General features: G+C 35.0%; 1 protein-coding gene across 3 annotated transcripts in view; it reads right to left on the minus strand.

The window, feature by feature from the left end:
* The window catches only part of LOC148845861 (uncharacterized), a 39,849-nt gene extending 34,538 nt beyond the window's left edge, over nucleotides 1-5,311 (minus strand). Inside the window, exons 1-2 of one of the 3 annotated variants that reach the window (XM_088953407.1) lie at nucleotides 5,019-5,311; nucleotides 4,823-4,854 (exon numbers count right to left, since the gene is read on the minus strand). In XM_088953407.1, coding sequence (XP_088809533.1) covers nucleotides 4,823-4,854; nucleotides 5,019-5,089 — 103 coding nt within the window. In that variant the 5' untranslated portion in view covers nucleotides 5,090-5,311. The remainder of the gene's footprint in view (nucleotides 1-4,822; nucleotides 4,855-5,018) is intronic. The other 2 variants (XM_088953406.1, XM_088953405.1) reach the window with 2 other exon arrangements.
* Nucleotides 5,312-15,327: the final 10,016 nt, after the last annotated feature.

Consider the following 15,327-nt stretch of genomic DNA (forward strand, 5'->3'; position numbering starts at 1 on the left):
AATTGCACATCTTAATTCTCACTTTCGACATTTACTAACACATCTTGATGATGAACCTCTTCTTCAGTTGCCATTAATTTCTTCAACTGTTCTAGTTACATCTTCTCAGACACCATCAAGTTGATTATTAGTATTGGGACCTTCTTCTTAGCAATTTTAAATTCAGATTCCTCAAATTCAAATTGAAGTTGTCGATGCAAACGTGGAACCTCATGCTTTAAAACTCGACTTTTGTTTGCATCTCATTAAAATATTCAATCTTTCTTTTATGCTGCCAATCAAAAAAAAAAAAAACTTTATGCTGTCATTCAATATTTTTAAGTATCGTTGAGTAGAAATCATCTTCTTTTTACTCTGGCAATCTAGGTGCATATGAAGTATACTTGTGACATTCAGCATCTTGTAAGAACATGGTGATAAACCATAAGATCAGATACCAGTTTGATGCAGAATTAACTGCTCTGCTACTAATCTAATACAAGATGAACCTGCAATGTTGGGGAAAAGAAGAGAGAACAAAAACAACCTAAGAATTAAGAACCTAGGCTTCTATCGGAATAAATACCTTTAGGTACTATTAGGAATCAGCACCTAACAGCTTTTCGAAGGAATTAGAACCATCACGAATATTAGAATCTTCAAAATTAGAAGAACAAAATTAGACCTTTATTCTTTGATATATTTATACGCAAAGAAAGGAAGGTTGGCCAGCCCTTTTCCCTTGATTTCATACTCTAAATTACTATCTAGGAACAATAAAAATACTAGCAAACTTGGGACTAAGACTTTGACTTAGGATTCAAGTAAGACAAATCTAAGTTGACTTAAGACTAGGAATAAGACAAATTCTACTTTAATTAAGACTATGACTTTAACCTACTAAAATAACTCTAGTTTTCTAACATAATTCCTAATCCAATTAGAAAAGAATCCTAATGTAATTAGGAAAAGCAACTCAAATCTGACTAGTAAAAACTGCCAATAACTCAAATAATCAGAAAAATAGCCACTGAAAGTTAAAATAATATCCCTACTATGCATAAATACATAAGAAAAATCATAAAATCCCAGATATGATCCATTTGCTCTTGCATCACCAACTTACTATTATTGCCTCTAGTTTACAACACCAATTTCACTTGTTGTCAGTAATGTGATACTTACTACTCAATCCAAACTCAAAAGTAGGATGCAACTTCAGGCCTTTGGCAGGTTGAGGGTCAAGCCACTCAAACCACAGCCTTGGGTCTGGCCCAACCCAAGGTCAAGCCCAAGTTTGCCAACACAGGCCCAACCCAAGCTTAACCCAACAAAAGCTGAGCTGGGCCAAGCTTGGGCAGGTTGGTCGGGTTTGAAAGTATTGTTGAATATTTTTTGTGTATCCATCTTTCGTTGGGCTTTGTAGCACAATTTAGGAGTAGAATTAATTGAAATATGCACAAACTCCACTGATAAATACATATACAAATATTTTTTACATATGTAATCAGACAAGGACATTTAATATTTTTACATAAATAAAATGTATAATATGTGTGTATTTGTACATGTTTGTGCATGGGTGTGAATTGGCTGGCCCAAGTCGCAGCCCAGCTTAAAAGCCAAAGCAAAACCTAATTCTCTAGTTTTCTACCAAATAACCAGGTTGTTTAATCTTAATTTCCTTTCTCTCCTATTATGAATAAATTTTTAATCTTCCAGGAAAAGTCAAGCCTTTATTCTTCCTGTTTTCTATATTTAGCAGATTCAAAAGATTAATCACTATCAACATTTTTTATTATCACCAATAGAAATGCTCAAGTCAACCTTAATCCCAACTATTTGGGATTAGCTACACGAATCCTATCCCACCATTATGTTCTATCAAAAGACATGTTTTGTGTCAGATTTGAAGTCGTTGTACCATTTCTTACCACTTCAGTCCATATTTCCATTGGTCTTCCCCTTGCTTTTCTACAGCCTTCTACTTGCACCAAATTGGTCCTCACTGGTGTAGTCATTGCTCATCTATACATATGAATAAACCATCTCAATTGACTTTCCCTCATCCAGTCACCAATTTGAGCCACTCCTAAGTCCTCTTTAATGTGCTCATTTATGATCCTATCCTTTCTAGTCTTTCCACTAAGCCATCTCAGCTAACAGCCATTTTTATAACATGTTTTTGATTGCAGGGGCCATTGCTTGACACAAAATGGTAAAACCTCATGCTGAAAAGCATGAGAACATGGGTTCAAGTCTGAGAGAAGCCACTTTTTACAAAAAATGCCAAAGGTTATATCCATATTCAGTCTACCCCACCCAGATAACTGGAACCAACATTGGGTAATAGCCTTTTGTTGACTCTTGATTAACCAGTACTTTGTCTCATATAACAACATGGATCCTATAGTAATCTTATGAAATTTTCCTTTTAGTCTCATTGATATATGCTGATCACACGACACAAGATGCACCTCTCCATTTTACCCACCCTTCTGTAATTCTAATGGCAACATCCTCTTCAATTTCTCTCATTATGGATAATTGATTCAAGGTAACATAAGTGATTAGTTTAGGGGCTATCTAAAATGTTGGCGTCTATGGAAATGTCAGTCGTCCAAACATAGGAGACATATCAGAAATGTCGGAAATATCATATGGAAATATTAATTACAGACATGGTGGAAACATTGTAAAATATGCAATAAAATGTATGATGATATTTTATGAAATGACAAAAGAAGCAAAGGCACACCCTTTTAAATTATTATCTTGTTCCAAAGCATTAAATGAAGCTAAGAAACTAAGCTTATAGACAAAAGAATATGATTTGAAGTTGTCCTGTAAACCTTATGATTCAAAACTTCATGATAGAATAAGTTAAAGAAAAATTTAAACTCATAGAAAAATGTAAACGATTAATAGATCAACCAAATAACCTATTACACAAAGAAAAACTAATATTTAATTTCATGTTTGAAATGAACATTGGTACTCCAGATATCTACAATATTGACACCAACGTTTGTTATAATACTATCTCTTGAATTCCACATAGTGTTGGTAGTGTTCATTGGCAAATATGTTGATTCCGGTAAAATTTCATGTCACTACCATGGAAATGGAAATATTAGGGAATTTAGGGACATTTTAAACCATGAGTTATAGTGGAAGGGGGACCAATTGTTACTATTATCCACTAAGTTCAATTCCCTAGGGATCCAACTGAAAATGAGTTAGCAAAGTTGCCACAATCTCTCTAGATCTGTTCAAAAAGTAATACAACCTCCAAGGGACACTCTGTGGTTTATCATTCTATCTGATTGTGTTCACCAAATCCCTTTCAATGGTGAGAGATGAAAGACCTAGCTGTTTCACTATCTCAGCGCCTAAAAAAAGAGCAACAACTTCAGTCCTTAGTAGGGTCAGTTTGCCTAATAGGCCCACTAAAAAACACCCAAAGGATATTTCCATCTATTCAATAGAAAACAACTCCATGCCAGCCACCTTGAGATCCCTGAGAAAACTTCCACCAAAATGTAGTTTAAACTCACAGATCTCTTCTTCTTTTTTCTTTTGATCAATAACAGAATTTCATTATATTAAAAAAATAGATACAGCAATCCAGAGAGAGTTAAAAAGACTTAACTCTCTACAAGAGAGCAAACATAGCATTTCACAATACAGCCCAGTACAAATGATCCCTACAATTGTTATTATATCCTCGTCTAATAGAGGACGAGGATATTCATTGCACCACAATCGTTATTATAATTTTCAGTAAAATTGCAATGCATGCATTGGATCTTAATCCAACGTATCTGGCAACTTTTTTGCTTCTACAACGTCTCCGCATTGTTCTAGCTTTGCATTCAGTTCCCACATTTAGCATATTAATCAATACCATACCAACAACATCAACAACAGAAATCACAAATTTTATTATCAAATTTAAAAAAAAATGGAAAACCTACATCCTCACATGATATTTTGAGAGGAGGGAAATACATCAGCATTTGGATGTCCAAGTTATTTGATTAGACTACACCACACAATTACAATAGGACCTAGCACCCCCTTTTATTGTCAACCATTGTCACTAACTATTTGGACCAGGTAAACAAAACTTTGTTTTCAGCCTTCCTTTTCATTGAGGACCCTAGATCCCATCTACTTTGAAGCAACGCCATATCCTCCATTGATACATCTAAAGAAAATTTTTGCTTATTACCTACCTTATCTTTATTAAAATAGTGGGCCTGCATAGGCAAGTACCAAATTGGCAGATATAATGATAACTTACCAAATGAATGTTGCACGTCCAGAACTATCTAATTACCCACCCCCAGAGCGAATCCTCTCCATTTCCATGCCAATGTAAACGTCACCATTAAACAACTTGACAAGAAAAATTCCCCAATAATCTTATCTCGGACAATAATGACAACGAAGCATACATGTAATCGAATATGTGAATTCAGTTATAGAAACCGCCCCCAATACCAGGCGTGGCCCAAAAGAAAGTTACTGTCCAAATTAAATACAAAACACAAATAAATAAAATCCTTCCATTCCGTACAATTGGGGCTCTCTGTCCATAAGCTTGAAGCTTTATGTATTCATCGAATTAAGACATACCAACCAATATCAGCGCCGAGTTCAGATCAATAAATCATGTCAAAGAAATGAGTCTTTTTTTTTTCTTTTTTTTTTAGAACGCCTTTGTGGAGAACAGCATACCAAAGGCAAGGGTAATCTTATTAACCTCAGTGTATTTCAGCTGCCAAATGATTAGAGAATAATGTAAAACCATGCAATTGAGATTAGTAAAGGTTCTAACCTCCAGATTTGCGCCTGCTGAGAACACGGTTCCTGCATGCCAAACAACATCACCAGAAAACAACGAAAACAAATTAAACTAAACAAATCAGATCTCTACCAATCAACTACTGCTATTACTTGACAAATTAAGAAATAAATCAATATAAACTCAAAAAACAAAAAATCAACTTGGAACTGAGAGCGAGAGAAAGTGCCTTTGATTCGGAGGAGCGTATCGCTTGACGGTGGTTGTTGGGGCGGAAGAGTCGGGAGAGCTTTCTAGCATCTCTGCTGCAGAGATGAAGAATCAACAGCAAAGAATAAGAAGATACGAAGAGGAAGGAAAGCGGAGGTTTTCTTCCTCTGTCTGCTCTTCTGCCGATCAACAACCTCTGTCGACAGCTGAGACGCTGAAACTGGACTTACGGGAGGAGAGAGAAATGTGTTTTTAGTTTCGGAAAATTCCAAATTAGTACTTGAACTGTGGGGTAGTGTTAAGTTAGTACCCGAACTTTTAAATGTGTTATTACAATACCTTAACTTTCAAAAATTGTCAAAATTGGTCCCTGCCTTAACAATTTTGGAAACGTTAAAACTATTCTGACGTTGTTCATTGTCTTCTACCTTGAGACTAAAGAGTTATTTTTAAAGAAAAAGAGAAAAAAAAAAACATGAAATATGATAAAGGGAAACAATAACTATAACTACACAATAATATGTTTCAAATCTCAAGGTAGAAAACAATAACTTCAATAGTCTAGAATTTCAAACACGTCAATCAGTTCAACTTCAAGGTAGAAGATAATGAATAATGTCTTCTTTTGAAAGTAATTTTGACATTTTCAGCAAATAATTGATGGTCGGTTAACGTGATGACACATATGAAAGTTTGGGTATAACTTGACACTACCACCAAAATTCAAGGTACTAAAGTGGAATTTTCCCTTTTAGTTTGCTAAATTTCTCTCGCTTTTTCAAGTTGAGATACTCTCATGGGACATCATGGAGACATGAACCATATGACAACATCAATGTTTTAAACCCATTGTTGACCCGTCTAGTATGATCGAGAATCCATATTCAGTATGTGTTTGATATAGCTTCCGTTTATTAAATAAATGTTTGTACTTTGATTTGTCTTCAAAACTGAGAAAAGTACTCGATAAACCATTTATTGACAAAGAGGTGCCACTTGACACCACATCAACGAAATAGTGAATAAATACTCAACCCTTCAGGAAGCCTTAAAATGAAACTTCCCCTAATAGTTGAAGCGCACATGCATCAAAACCAACTTTTGTGAATATTAGCATGTATGGATGAATATGATGAGAAAAATGCTGATTTGGTAATGGCATGGCAGCATTTTGATAAACGCCTATCACAAAACATCCACATAACAAAAAACATGGTGATCAGTCATCACAAAACTTGTATTCACACCGCCCTGACAACACTTGTAGCCATGCATCCTAAGTATTTCCTAGGGATGTAAATATATAAATATAGAGATGTTCCAAATGCATGACTATAAGTACTACGAGGACAATGTGAGTACAGATTTTGTGAGTATTGAATCCATTCTCGTATGATCGGATGACTTGACAAATAGCAAGGAATCCAAGCCCATTTATCCCATGAACTTTTTTGTAAGACTCGGTTTGGAATGAGTACAAATGCAAATATGTATAGTGCATATACATACAAAATAATACAAGATACACGATTTTGCACTCTAGATAATTGTATTTGTACTCCTTATTAGGCTAAGTTTGAAAATAGTGGAAATGTAAATATGTATAGTACAAATACAAGGTTTAGAAATACCTTATACAATTCTTTGCATTGTACAAAATATATTTGTATTTTCACTCTTCCCAAACTGAACTTAAATGTCAATAAAAAGGAAAAAAAGTTACTAGTTTGGTTCAACCATCGAACTTGGCAAGTCATGGGTTATATATTATACTACTTCTAGTGATCCAATTGGGTGAACTATTAATGAATCATTTGATGTCATCAATAGGACACATGACCTAAAGCAAGGGGGTGCAACTTATGCAAGAAACCTTGGGTTTGGGCCTGACCCAAGCAGAGGTGAAAACCAAGTTTATCAACTCATGCTCAACCTAAGTTTAACCCAATACAACTCAAGCCTGGCTTGAGCTCATGATGGATCAAGCAAGGCTTGGACAAGTTGGTCAAGTTTGAAAGAATTTATGAATATATTTTTGTATAACCATATTTTATTGGCTTTTGTGGTCAATTGGGAATAGAAATGTTTGAAATTATGTAAAAACTTATATATATGGCAATTTGATCCATCCCCACTGGGCTCCACCTTACCTAATTCAAAGGCGGGTTTGGGGGAAACCCAAAACTTTGGTATTTGTCCACTTCACCCCAATTATATATAGTTATAGGCAGGTTTAAAAAAAAGTAAAAAAATAAAATAAAATTGCAAGTAGAAATGATCGGGCCGAGGCAGAGCAAATTTAGAGATCCCCATTCCCAAGAAAAGATAGGGATGGGTTAAGATTTCTAGCCCTAGTGGGGTTTAGGGTTGGGGTATTTGAATTAAAAAATATTCAAATTAAAGATGATCTAAATTCAATCCATTTATATTTGAATCAAATATGAATCCACCCATATCCATCCTATATATGTAATCTATCTATCAATTGGAAGTCATAAAACTTAAATCCAAATACCATATATCACATGTGGTCAATGTTTAGTTAGCCACCGATTTTTGGGTCGACGGTTTGACCATATGGTTCAAACGGATGGCCCATTCTGGCAACAAAAATTAAAAAAATAAAAAAAAGGACCAAAAAATTTGACCAAGTCAAACGGACGATTTGACCATATGGTTCAACGGGTTTACGGTTCGATCACTTGGGTCAATGGGTCGTTGACCGATTCAAAGGTTTTTTGGCCAGGGTCTAAGATCGGGGTAAAACAGAACCGGTTGCCTGGACGATTCCCGATTAAAAAAATGGACGACTCATTCTAACAACAAAAATTACAAGCAAAAAAATGAGTGTGTGAAGTCCATTAAGCAAATACCATATGTGTTATGTCATTCGAGTGTGTGACTCATACGACTTGAAAATATAATCATTTTAGCTACAAACTTTTGGGTTGATGGTTTGACTATTCGGTTCCAATGGGTGACCCGTTTTGACAACAAAAATTACAAAAAATGACCAAAAAAATTGAACGGGTCAACGGTTTGACCACCCAGGTCAATGTGTCGTTGACCAATTCAACGATTTTTGGCCAGGGACTCAGATTAGGATAAAATGGAACCAGCTACCTGGATGGTTCCCAATTAAAAAAAAATGACCAAAAAGCATTGAACAGGTTAACGAGTCAACTGTTCGACCATTCGGGTCAATGGGTCATTATCCAATTCAATGGTTTTTTGCCAAGGACCAGGATTAGGGTAAAATGGAACTAGTTTCCTATATGGTTCCCATGCCAAAATGTCCATCCGTTCGGGTCAACGGTGGTTTGAAAACCATGGTTTTTATGTTTTTGAATTTTCATTATTCAAAGGTTTCTTCTACTATGGGCTTTATTCGAGCATGTGCGGTATATTCATTTTTTTTCATTTTCTGCTTTTTTTTTGTGTGTTTGGTCTTCTCTTCAAGATCCTCCAAAGCGGTCTAGGGTTTACCACTATTTGATTTCTTCCCTTTTGTTTTTTCTTTGGGTTTTCTTGTGCATTTTTTTTCTCTTACAAAACGATTTGCTTTGTCTCTTTCTTTGATTGCATGTAAGTTTAGCTTCGTCTCAAAGCGGAACTTTGGACTCGATTTTCTAGTTTTTTCCTTGGTTTTTCCAATTTGGTGGATTTACCGCCAATTTTTTTATGTGTTTAAAGTCACTTTGGATTTAACTTTCAAGGTTTTGGAATCCCTTGCCATGTCTACCCTTCCCATGATTACGACTACAAAGTTATTTCATCTAATTATTGACACCTAGGAAAAATGACTCAGAAACAGAACCGTTTTGGCTACCAGTTTCCAGGTTGATAGTTCAACTGTCCAGTTTGAATGGATGGCCCATTCTAACAACAAAAATTAAAAATAAAAAATGGCCACAAACCGTTGAATGGGTCGACAGTTAAACTGCTTGGGTCAATGGTTCATTGACTGATTCAATGATTTATGGCTAGGGACCAAGTTTGAGGTAAAACAAAACTGGTTACTTGGACGGTTCCTAGGCCGAATGGTCCTACCGTTCGGGTCAACTGGGAGTTCTTGGTGTGAAACAAAGGACAACTATGAAGGAGAACTTAGAACTATCACTATATGATCGTGTTCTTTTATATGAGATGATTTGCTGAAGCAATATTTAAAGAACAAGCACATGATGATATCTTTTAAGTCTTTATATGAGTTTCAAGATTTAAGTACTTATAATTGGAAATTTCTTATTAAGAAACCATTATCTTTAATGTAGCAAATAACAATGTTACAATTCCATTCCAGCCCCTGCGAAGCAGGGCCCCTCTACTAGTTAAATATTAAAGATTTATCATATTTGGAATTGCCTTTTTTGGTAGATAAAATAAAATTAACATTAATTAACAAGAACCAAGTTAAGATTGGAGGAGATATTAACCATCAAACTTCCTCCAAAACTAGTTTAACAAATTAAACTACCATATGCACAACCACATTTAAAACTTTTTTAGTAAATCTCTCAAATTGTTGCCAAGTTCTAGGAAAAGTACTAAAACTTCCCTAATTGTTTGCAAAATTCCTCACAGTACCCATAAGTTTTATAACAATAGGACAAGCACCTCCCACCTATTAGTTCTTCTTCCTCACATTCTATTCACATGTGACTACTATAATATTTTAAAAACCCAAATTTGCCCTATTTTTCTTATATAGGTGAGGAGATGGTGATACCAGAGAACTGGGTTTCAACAATTAGAGATGTTGAAGAAAAAAAGGATGGGTTTGAGGATATAAGCAGCATGATCTTGATAAACTACACACATAACCATCTTCAAGGTGTTGTAGTCAAATACCCTCATTTGATTAAAGGAAGCTTGTTAGTTGCAAAACTGTAAAAGAATAAAAGCAATCATAAATTTGCTAAGAAATAATTCAGTACCACCCTCTTCTTTAACCGTCAAAGGTATTACTTTGGTGATATGAAAAATATTTCTACCAACTTAGAGTCATGAAAAAAGACATTAAATTCATGGCAATTGAAGTAGATTTAGACCATAAGGTTGTGTTTGGTTGCAGTGCAACTTTATTTGCATTAGTACAAATGCATGAGAGTGCAAATGAAAAAAATGCAAATTCTCATTTAATTTTGTTTTGGGTTTTGCTTTATTATGATTCATGTCTTAATTTACTTCATTTGTAATGCAATCGAACAAAATAAACTAAATTTTGAAACAAAAATAGGTCGGAATTTACACTCAAATCATTTGCACTACCATAGTTTCGCATTAGTGCAAATTTATTTGCATTGTAACCAAACATTGTCTTAGGATGACTCTCTATATCATAATTCAACTATATCAACAGCTTTTTCATTAAAGCAGTTAAATCTGTACACATTACTCATACATTTAGCTTCCTGAACTTTCCATCCATTCCATTTGTATTTACTTCATCACACATTAGTTCTTAGAAGGAATCAAGTTTATTGAGAAGGTAAAAAGTATTTTTGGATGTATTTATGCAAATACATCAATCTAGAAGCTGCATCTGCATAGCCTTTTCACCTCTAACGGTGACATAAAAAACAAATTCTCATTACATCGGATACCAAATGACTGCATAGTAGCTTTAGAGAAAACTAGAGTTTGACCACTAAGTTGCTCCAGTTGAGGGGAGAAAGGGAAGATGGAGAAGTGAGAGGAGATAGAGGAATTGGAAGTAGGGGTGTCCACGATTTGGTTAACCAAACCATGGGAAATTTTTACAAACTGAACTTGTACCACCGGTTTTTCCATTTCTCCAAACCAGCCAAACCGGTACCACCAATTAACCGGTCTACCGGTTTTGGTTTTTGACCGATTTGATTCTTTGTTTTTCGATTTTTTATATTTATATCATATATTATATAAATATATAATATAATATTATAAATAATAAATATACCACATCGAAACTGAACCAATCGGTTCAGTTAACTGCATTTTCTGGTTCATCTTTCTCGATTCTATTCATTGTTTTGGTCTTTTAGTTTTTCATGGACATCCCTAATCAGAATGAGAAGGGGTTTTTGTCACCACCGCTTTGCTCTTTGTCTCAAGGTTGAGGACGATAGGACGATGAATAGTTCATAAGAAGGGTATTTTAAGAGTTTTAAAAACATTACCAGTCATGTAGTGTTACATGTGAACAGAGCATGGTGGAAAGTTAACGGCAATGGAGGTTTTAGACAATTGTTGGAAACAGTAGGAGTACTTTAAGATAATATGTAAACAGTAAGGACATAATTAGTTAATTAGTTAAACCATAAGGGTAGTTTAAGAAATTTTTCCTTCTTTTTTTTTTCGACCATTCTCTCTTAAAACCTAACTAACCAAAAATCTCTTCATTATAAAAACAGAGTTCGATTTAAAAAAAAAAAAATCTTCATTAGGCCCTATTCGTTTGTAACTGTGCAGCTTACCTGGGTAAGTGTAACCTTTACCCGGGTAAGTGCACTTATTCATGTTCTTTTGATTTTTAGGATTCCCATGTCAATAATAAAATGACATTTCTACCCATCAAAAGTAACTCTTGAAATGGGTAAAATTGTCCCATCAGGTTTTGTAAAACTTTCTCACAGGTGGGAAAGTTACTTATCCACCTAAGAGATGGGTAAGTTTTACCTAGGAAAGTAAGGCCATGCTTGGTTCAATTCTCATTCTTTCTCATTTTTACCCAAGATGAAATTCTAAAATGAAAAAAAATTGGTAAAAATATATAGAATGATAAAATATTGCTATGAACCAAACACTTTTTTCCTAAAAATTAATTATTTTCATACCAACAAATGTCCTATGTTGCTTATTTTCATTCTTCAAAAAGAAAAGTCGTGTTGGCATTCACAAACCGCCAGCCTAGGTCTTCAACATTCAATGTTTACCACTTGGCATAGGTGTTTTGTAAAAGTACTTTCTCAAAAGCGCTTTAATAAAAGTACATTTGTAAATGTGCTTTTATAACTTTCCTAAAAGTGCTTTTGTAAAAGTACTTCCGTAAAAGTGCTTTTGTAAAAGTACTTTCGTAAAATTACTTTCATAAAAGTGCTTTTGTAAAAGTGCTTTCATTAAAGTGCTTTCGTAAAAGTACTTTCATGAAAGTGCTTTTGTAAAAGGACTTTCATAAAAGTCTTTTTATAAAAGTGCTTTCATAAAAGTTTAATAAAAGTGCTTTCGTAAAGGTACTTTCGTAAAAATACTTCCATAAAAGTGTTTTTATAAAAGTTCTTTCGTAAAAGTACTTTGTAAAAATGCTTTTATAAAATTGCTTTTGTAAAAGTACTTTCGTAACAGTGCTTTTATAGAAGTGTTTTCATAAAAGTGCTTTTGTAAAAGTATTTTCATAAAAGTGCTTTTATAAAAGTATTTTCATAAAAGTGCTTTTATAAAAGTAATTTCATAAAAGTGCTTTAGTAAAATACTTTTATAAAAGTACTTTCGTAAAAGTGCTTTTGTAAAGTACTATCATAAAAGTGATTTTATATAAGTACTTTTATAAAAGTATTTCCAAAAAAGTGCTTTCATAGAAGTGTTTTTGTAAAAGTAGGTTGATAAAAGTGATTTCATGTAAAAGTACTTTTATAAAAGTGTTTTCGTAAAAATAAACATTTATGGCAATAGTTTTGTAGGCAAAGTTTCATCAAATAATGAAATGAGCAAGATGGGGCATGATTATTTTTCATGCCGCAAGGTACCCTATTTTTGTGCTACAAAGTTGATTTTTCATTATAAGAAAAATGTGGCCCTTGGTAATAATTTTGTAACCAAACACTCTAATGTTATTCATTCTTGCCTAGATTGAGCAAGAGCTAAGAGAATGAGGCATAGAGCAGCGAACCAAATATGGCCTGAGGATAACTTTAAAATAGGGCCCATTGCTTAATGCAAAAAGAACATAGGAAAGTTGGTCAATGGGAAAAAAATACCGCTTAAATAAAATTCCCATACATATTTACCTACAAAGGAACGAGACCTAAAGAATATTACTTAAGAGGCAATAAAACAAAGCTAAGAAATACATATAAAAATAGAGTTTGGTAGTTCATTTTCCCCCTTCTGTCGTATGATATTTGAATAGTTGAATCGGACCTACCCAAATGGGGCTGTCAAAATTTGAAGGCTGTCCAAACGGAGTTGAGTCGGATCTGCACTTATATGATGCTTACGAGGACTATTATCTCAACATTCTTTCCGATGAATTTGGGAATTGCTACTGTGAGAACATTTGAATGTTTATGCTCTTCAAGTCTACCAATAAAGGCTATTATAGGGGTATTTTGGTCCACATGCAACTCGATTTTTGCTTGAAGTGCTTCCTTTAGAAGAGGCTTTGCATCCATAACCTGGAAATGACAATTTCAGCATATCAATTCCTGCAACAAGAAACTGTCAAATAAATGGGAAAAGGGGTGGTTTGAAAGTTCCTTATAGTTGTAGCATAAATGATACGGAAAGAGTTATGACCCATCAAAGCCATTCATGAATTTTGATAAATAACACCTGATTCGCTATCACGTTTATGATTCCAATTTATAGATCAATTGTTTTCGGATATTATATCTTTTCCATATCATAGTCTTGTTTGACAGTTGTATGCCCTTAGTTCCGATCAGAATGATGTACATTATGACATTTATTGTAAATGAATAAAGTACATATTTGATTCATGTTATTGTGGTGTGTTTCTATGTAATATCCTTAAATTGGACACATAATGAGACTCGTGTTAGTTTAGAATGTTCACAATCGTTGGATAAGTTTGGGGAGATTTATCCTGTTAAGGCTGACACTGGTGTACCGCCAAGTGTTGGGGTGGCCTGTCTTAGCTGTTAGGGTGAGACTCGAGGTACATGTAGTATAGGTTTACTTAAAACCCTAAACTGGAGATTAGTGGGCAAAACTGGAAAGTTACACCTGACACCTAGACTCAATTATGATATTGCACTGGGTGTTGGATTGGGCTATCTTTGATATGCCAATTAGTGAGATCCTTAGATGGGGTCAAAACCTGGGTATGTTGGAACAATCTGAGAATTCATCTGAGTGGGTGATCGTAGTGACATGATCAACTCCTTTGTTGGATAAAGGTAATGATCGGGGATGCACTCTCTCAGATGGAAACCAAGACTGTCGGCAGCCTCTAAGAATATTACATCATTAATTTCAGAGCAAGAGTTACAGAAGAGAGATCATAGCATCCAGTGAGACTGCGCTATTTTCTCTTTGTCGCCGCCATAACTGCCAGTTCGATCTCCTCTTAAAGTAGGAGCGATCAAGATCAGATCTTGATATCAACCTTTGGGGAAAGGCTGATTTGAATTTGTGCTCACAGCCTCCAGTGAATTCTTGCGAAGGGTTCGGTTTGTTGGACGAGCACTGCTGATTCTACTCCAACATTCACTGTGTCATCTTCAGTGGAAGCAGTATTTAGAGTTTTTCTTTGGGCGTGAACACTTTCGTTGGGGGATACTATTTATCCGTATCAGGTATATCCCTCTCCTACTTCCGGTTTCAGATATGATTTGATGTAGGGTTCAAGATTGATCATTGAAAATGCAGATTTTCTAAAATAGGGAATGTGATTCCCAGATGAGGGGAGAGGAAATTTTTGAAATTTCGCCTAACCTTTCTGTGGGATTCGGCCATCCATATGATGGATCTCTCATTCTTTCTAGTCTAACCCTCTTATTTAACATTGATATATTTGTCTATGGTTGGATTCCACTCCTGAACATCTATGCCATTAACAATACCACTAGTGCCAGTCTTTCGAATTATGTCATCGCCATGGCAAAGTCCTGGTGGAACAGGGCGCTATCGGTTGGGTAGGCATGAACCCACCATTTGGTTCTATCACTGATCATCAGTTGCTGGTCGGCGTGAAGGATCCCCCTCCTTTGCACCAGGGTCTTGCTGTATATTGTTCCGAATCATTGTCCCGTTCCTTCATACAGAAGCTTTGCTCTTCCCTGTGTTATGACAACTGCCTCAACATTGTTGACCTCTACTTCAATCTGGTTGCCGGAGAAGGTAAAGATAAACGTGTTTAATATCAACTACTTTTAAGTTTTAACCCCATGGCCCATACCCCACATTTAACTCAAGTTGACTGTGAAATCCTTCTGAACACATAGTTGTTGGGATCAAGTGATCATAGCCACATGATCAATCAGCTTCTGTTCAATAATTTAACTTAAATGTGTATGGCTTTTCCATGAAAAATTAATTCAGGACTTGTTTTTGGCTGGCTTATTCCAACATGCGTTTTTCTTCCTAAATGCGAAGCCCAAGGAGCA

This window comes from Nelumbo lutea, chromosome 7 (assembly GCF_056320005.1).
Source record: "Nelumbo lutea isolate HS-2025 chromosome 7, American lotus-T2T, whole genome shotgun sequence".
Classification (NCBI taxonomy): domain Eukaryota; kingdom Viridiplantae; phylum Streptophyta; class Magnoliopsida; order Proteales; family Nelumbonaceae; genus Nelumbo; species Nelumbo lutea.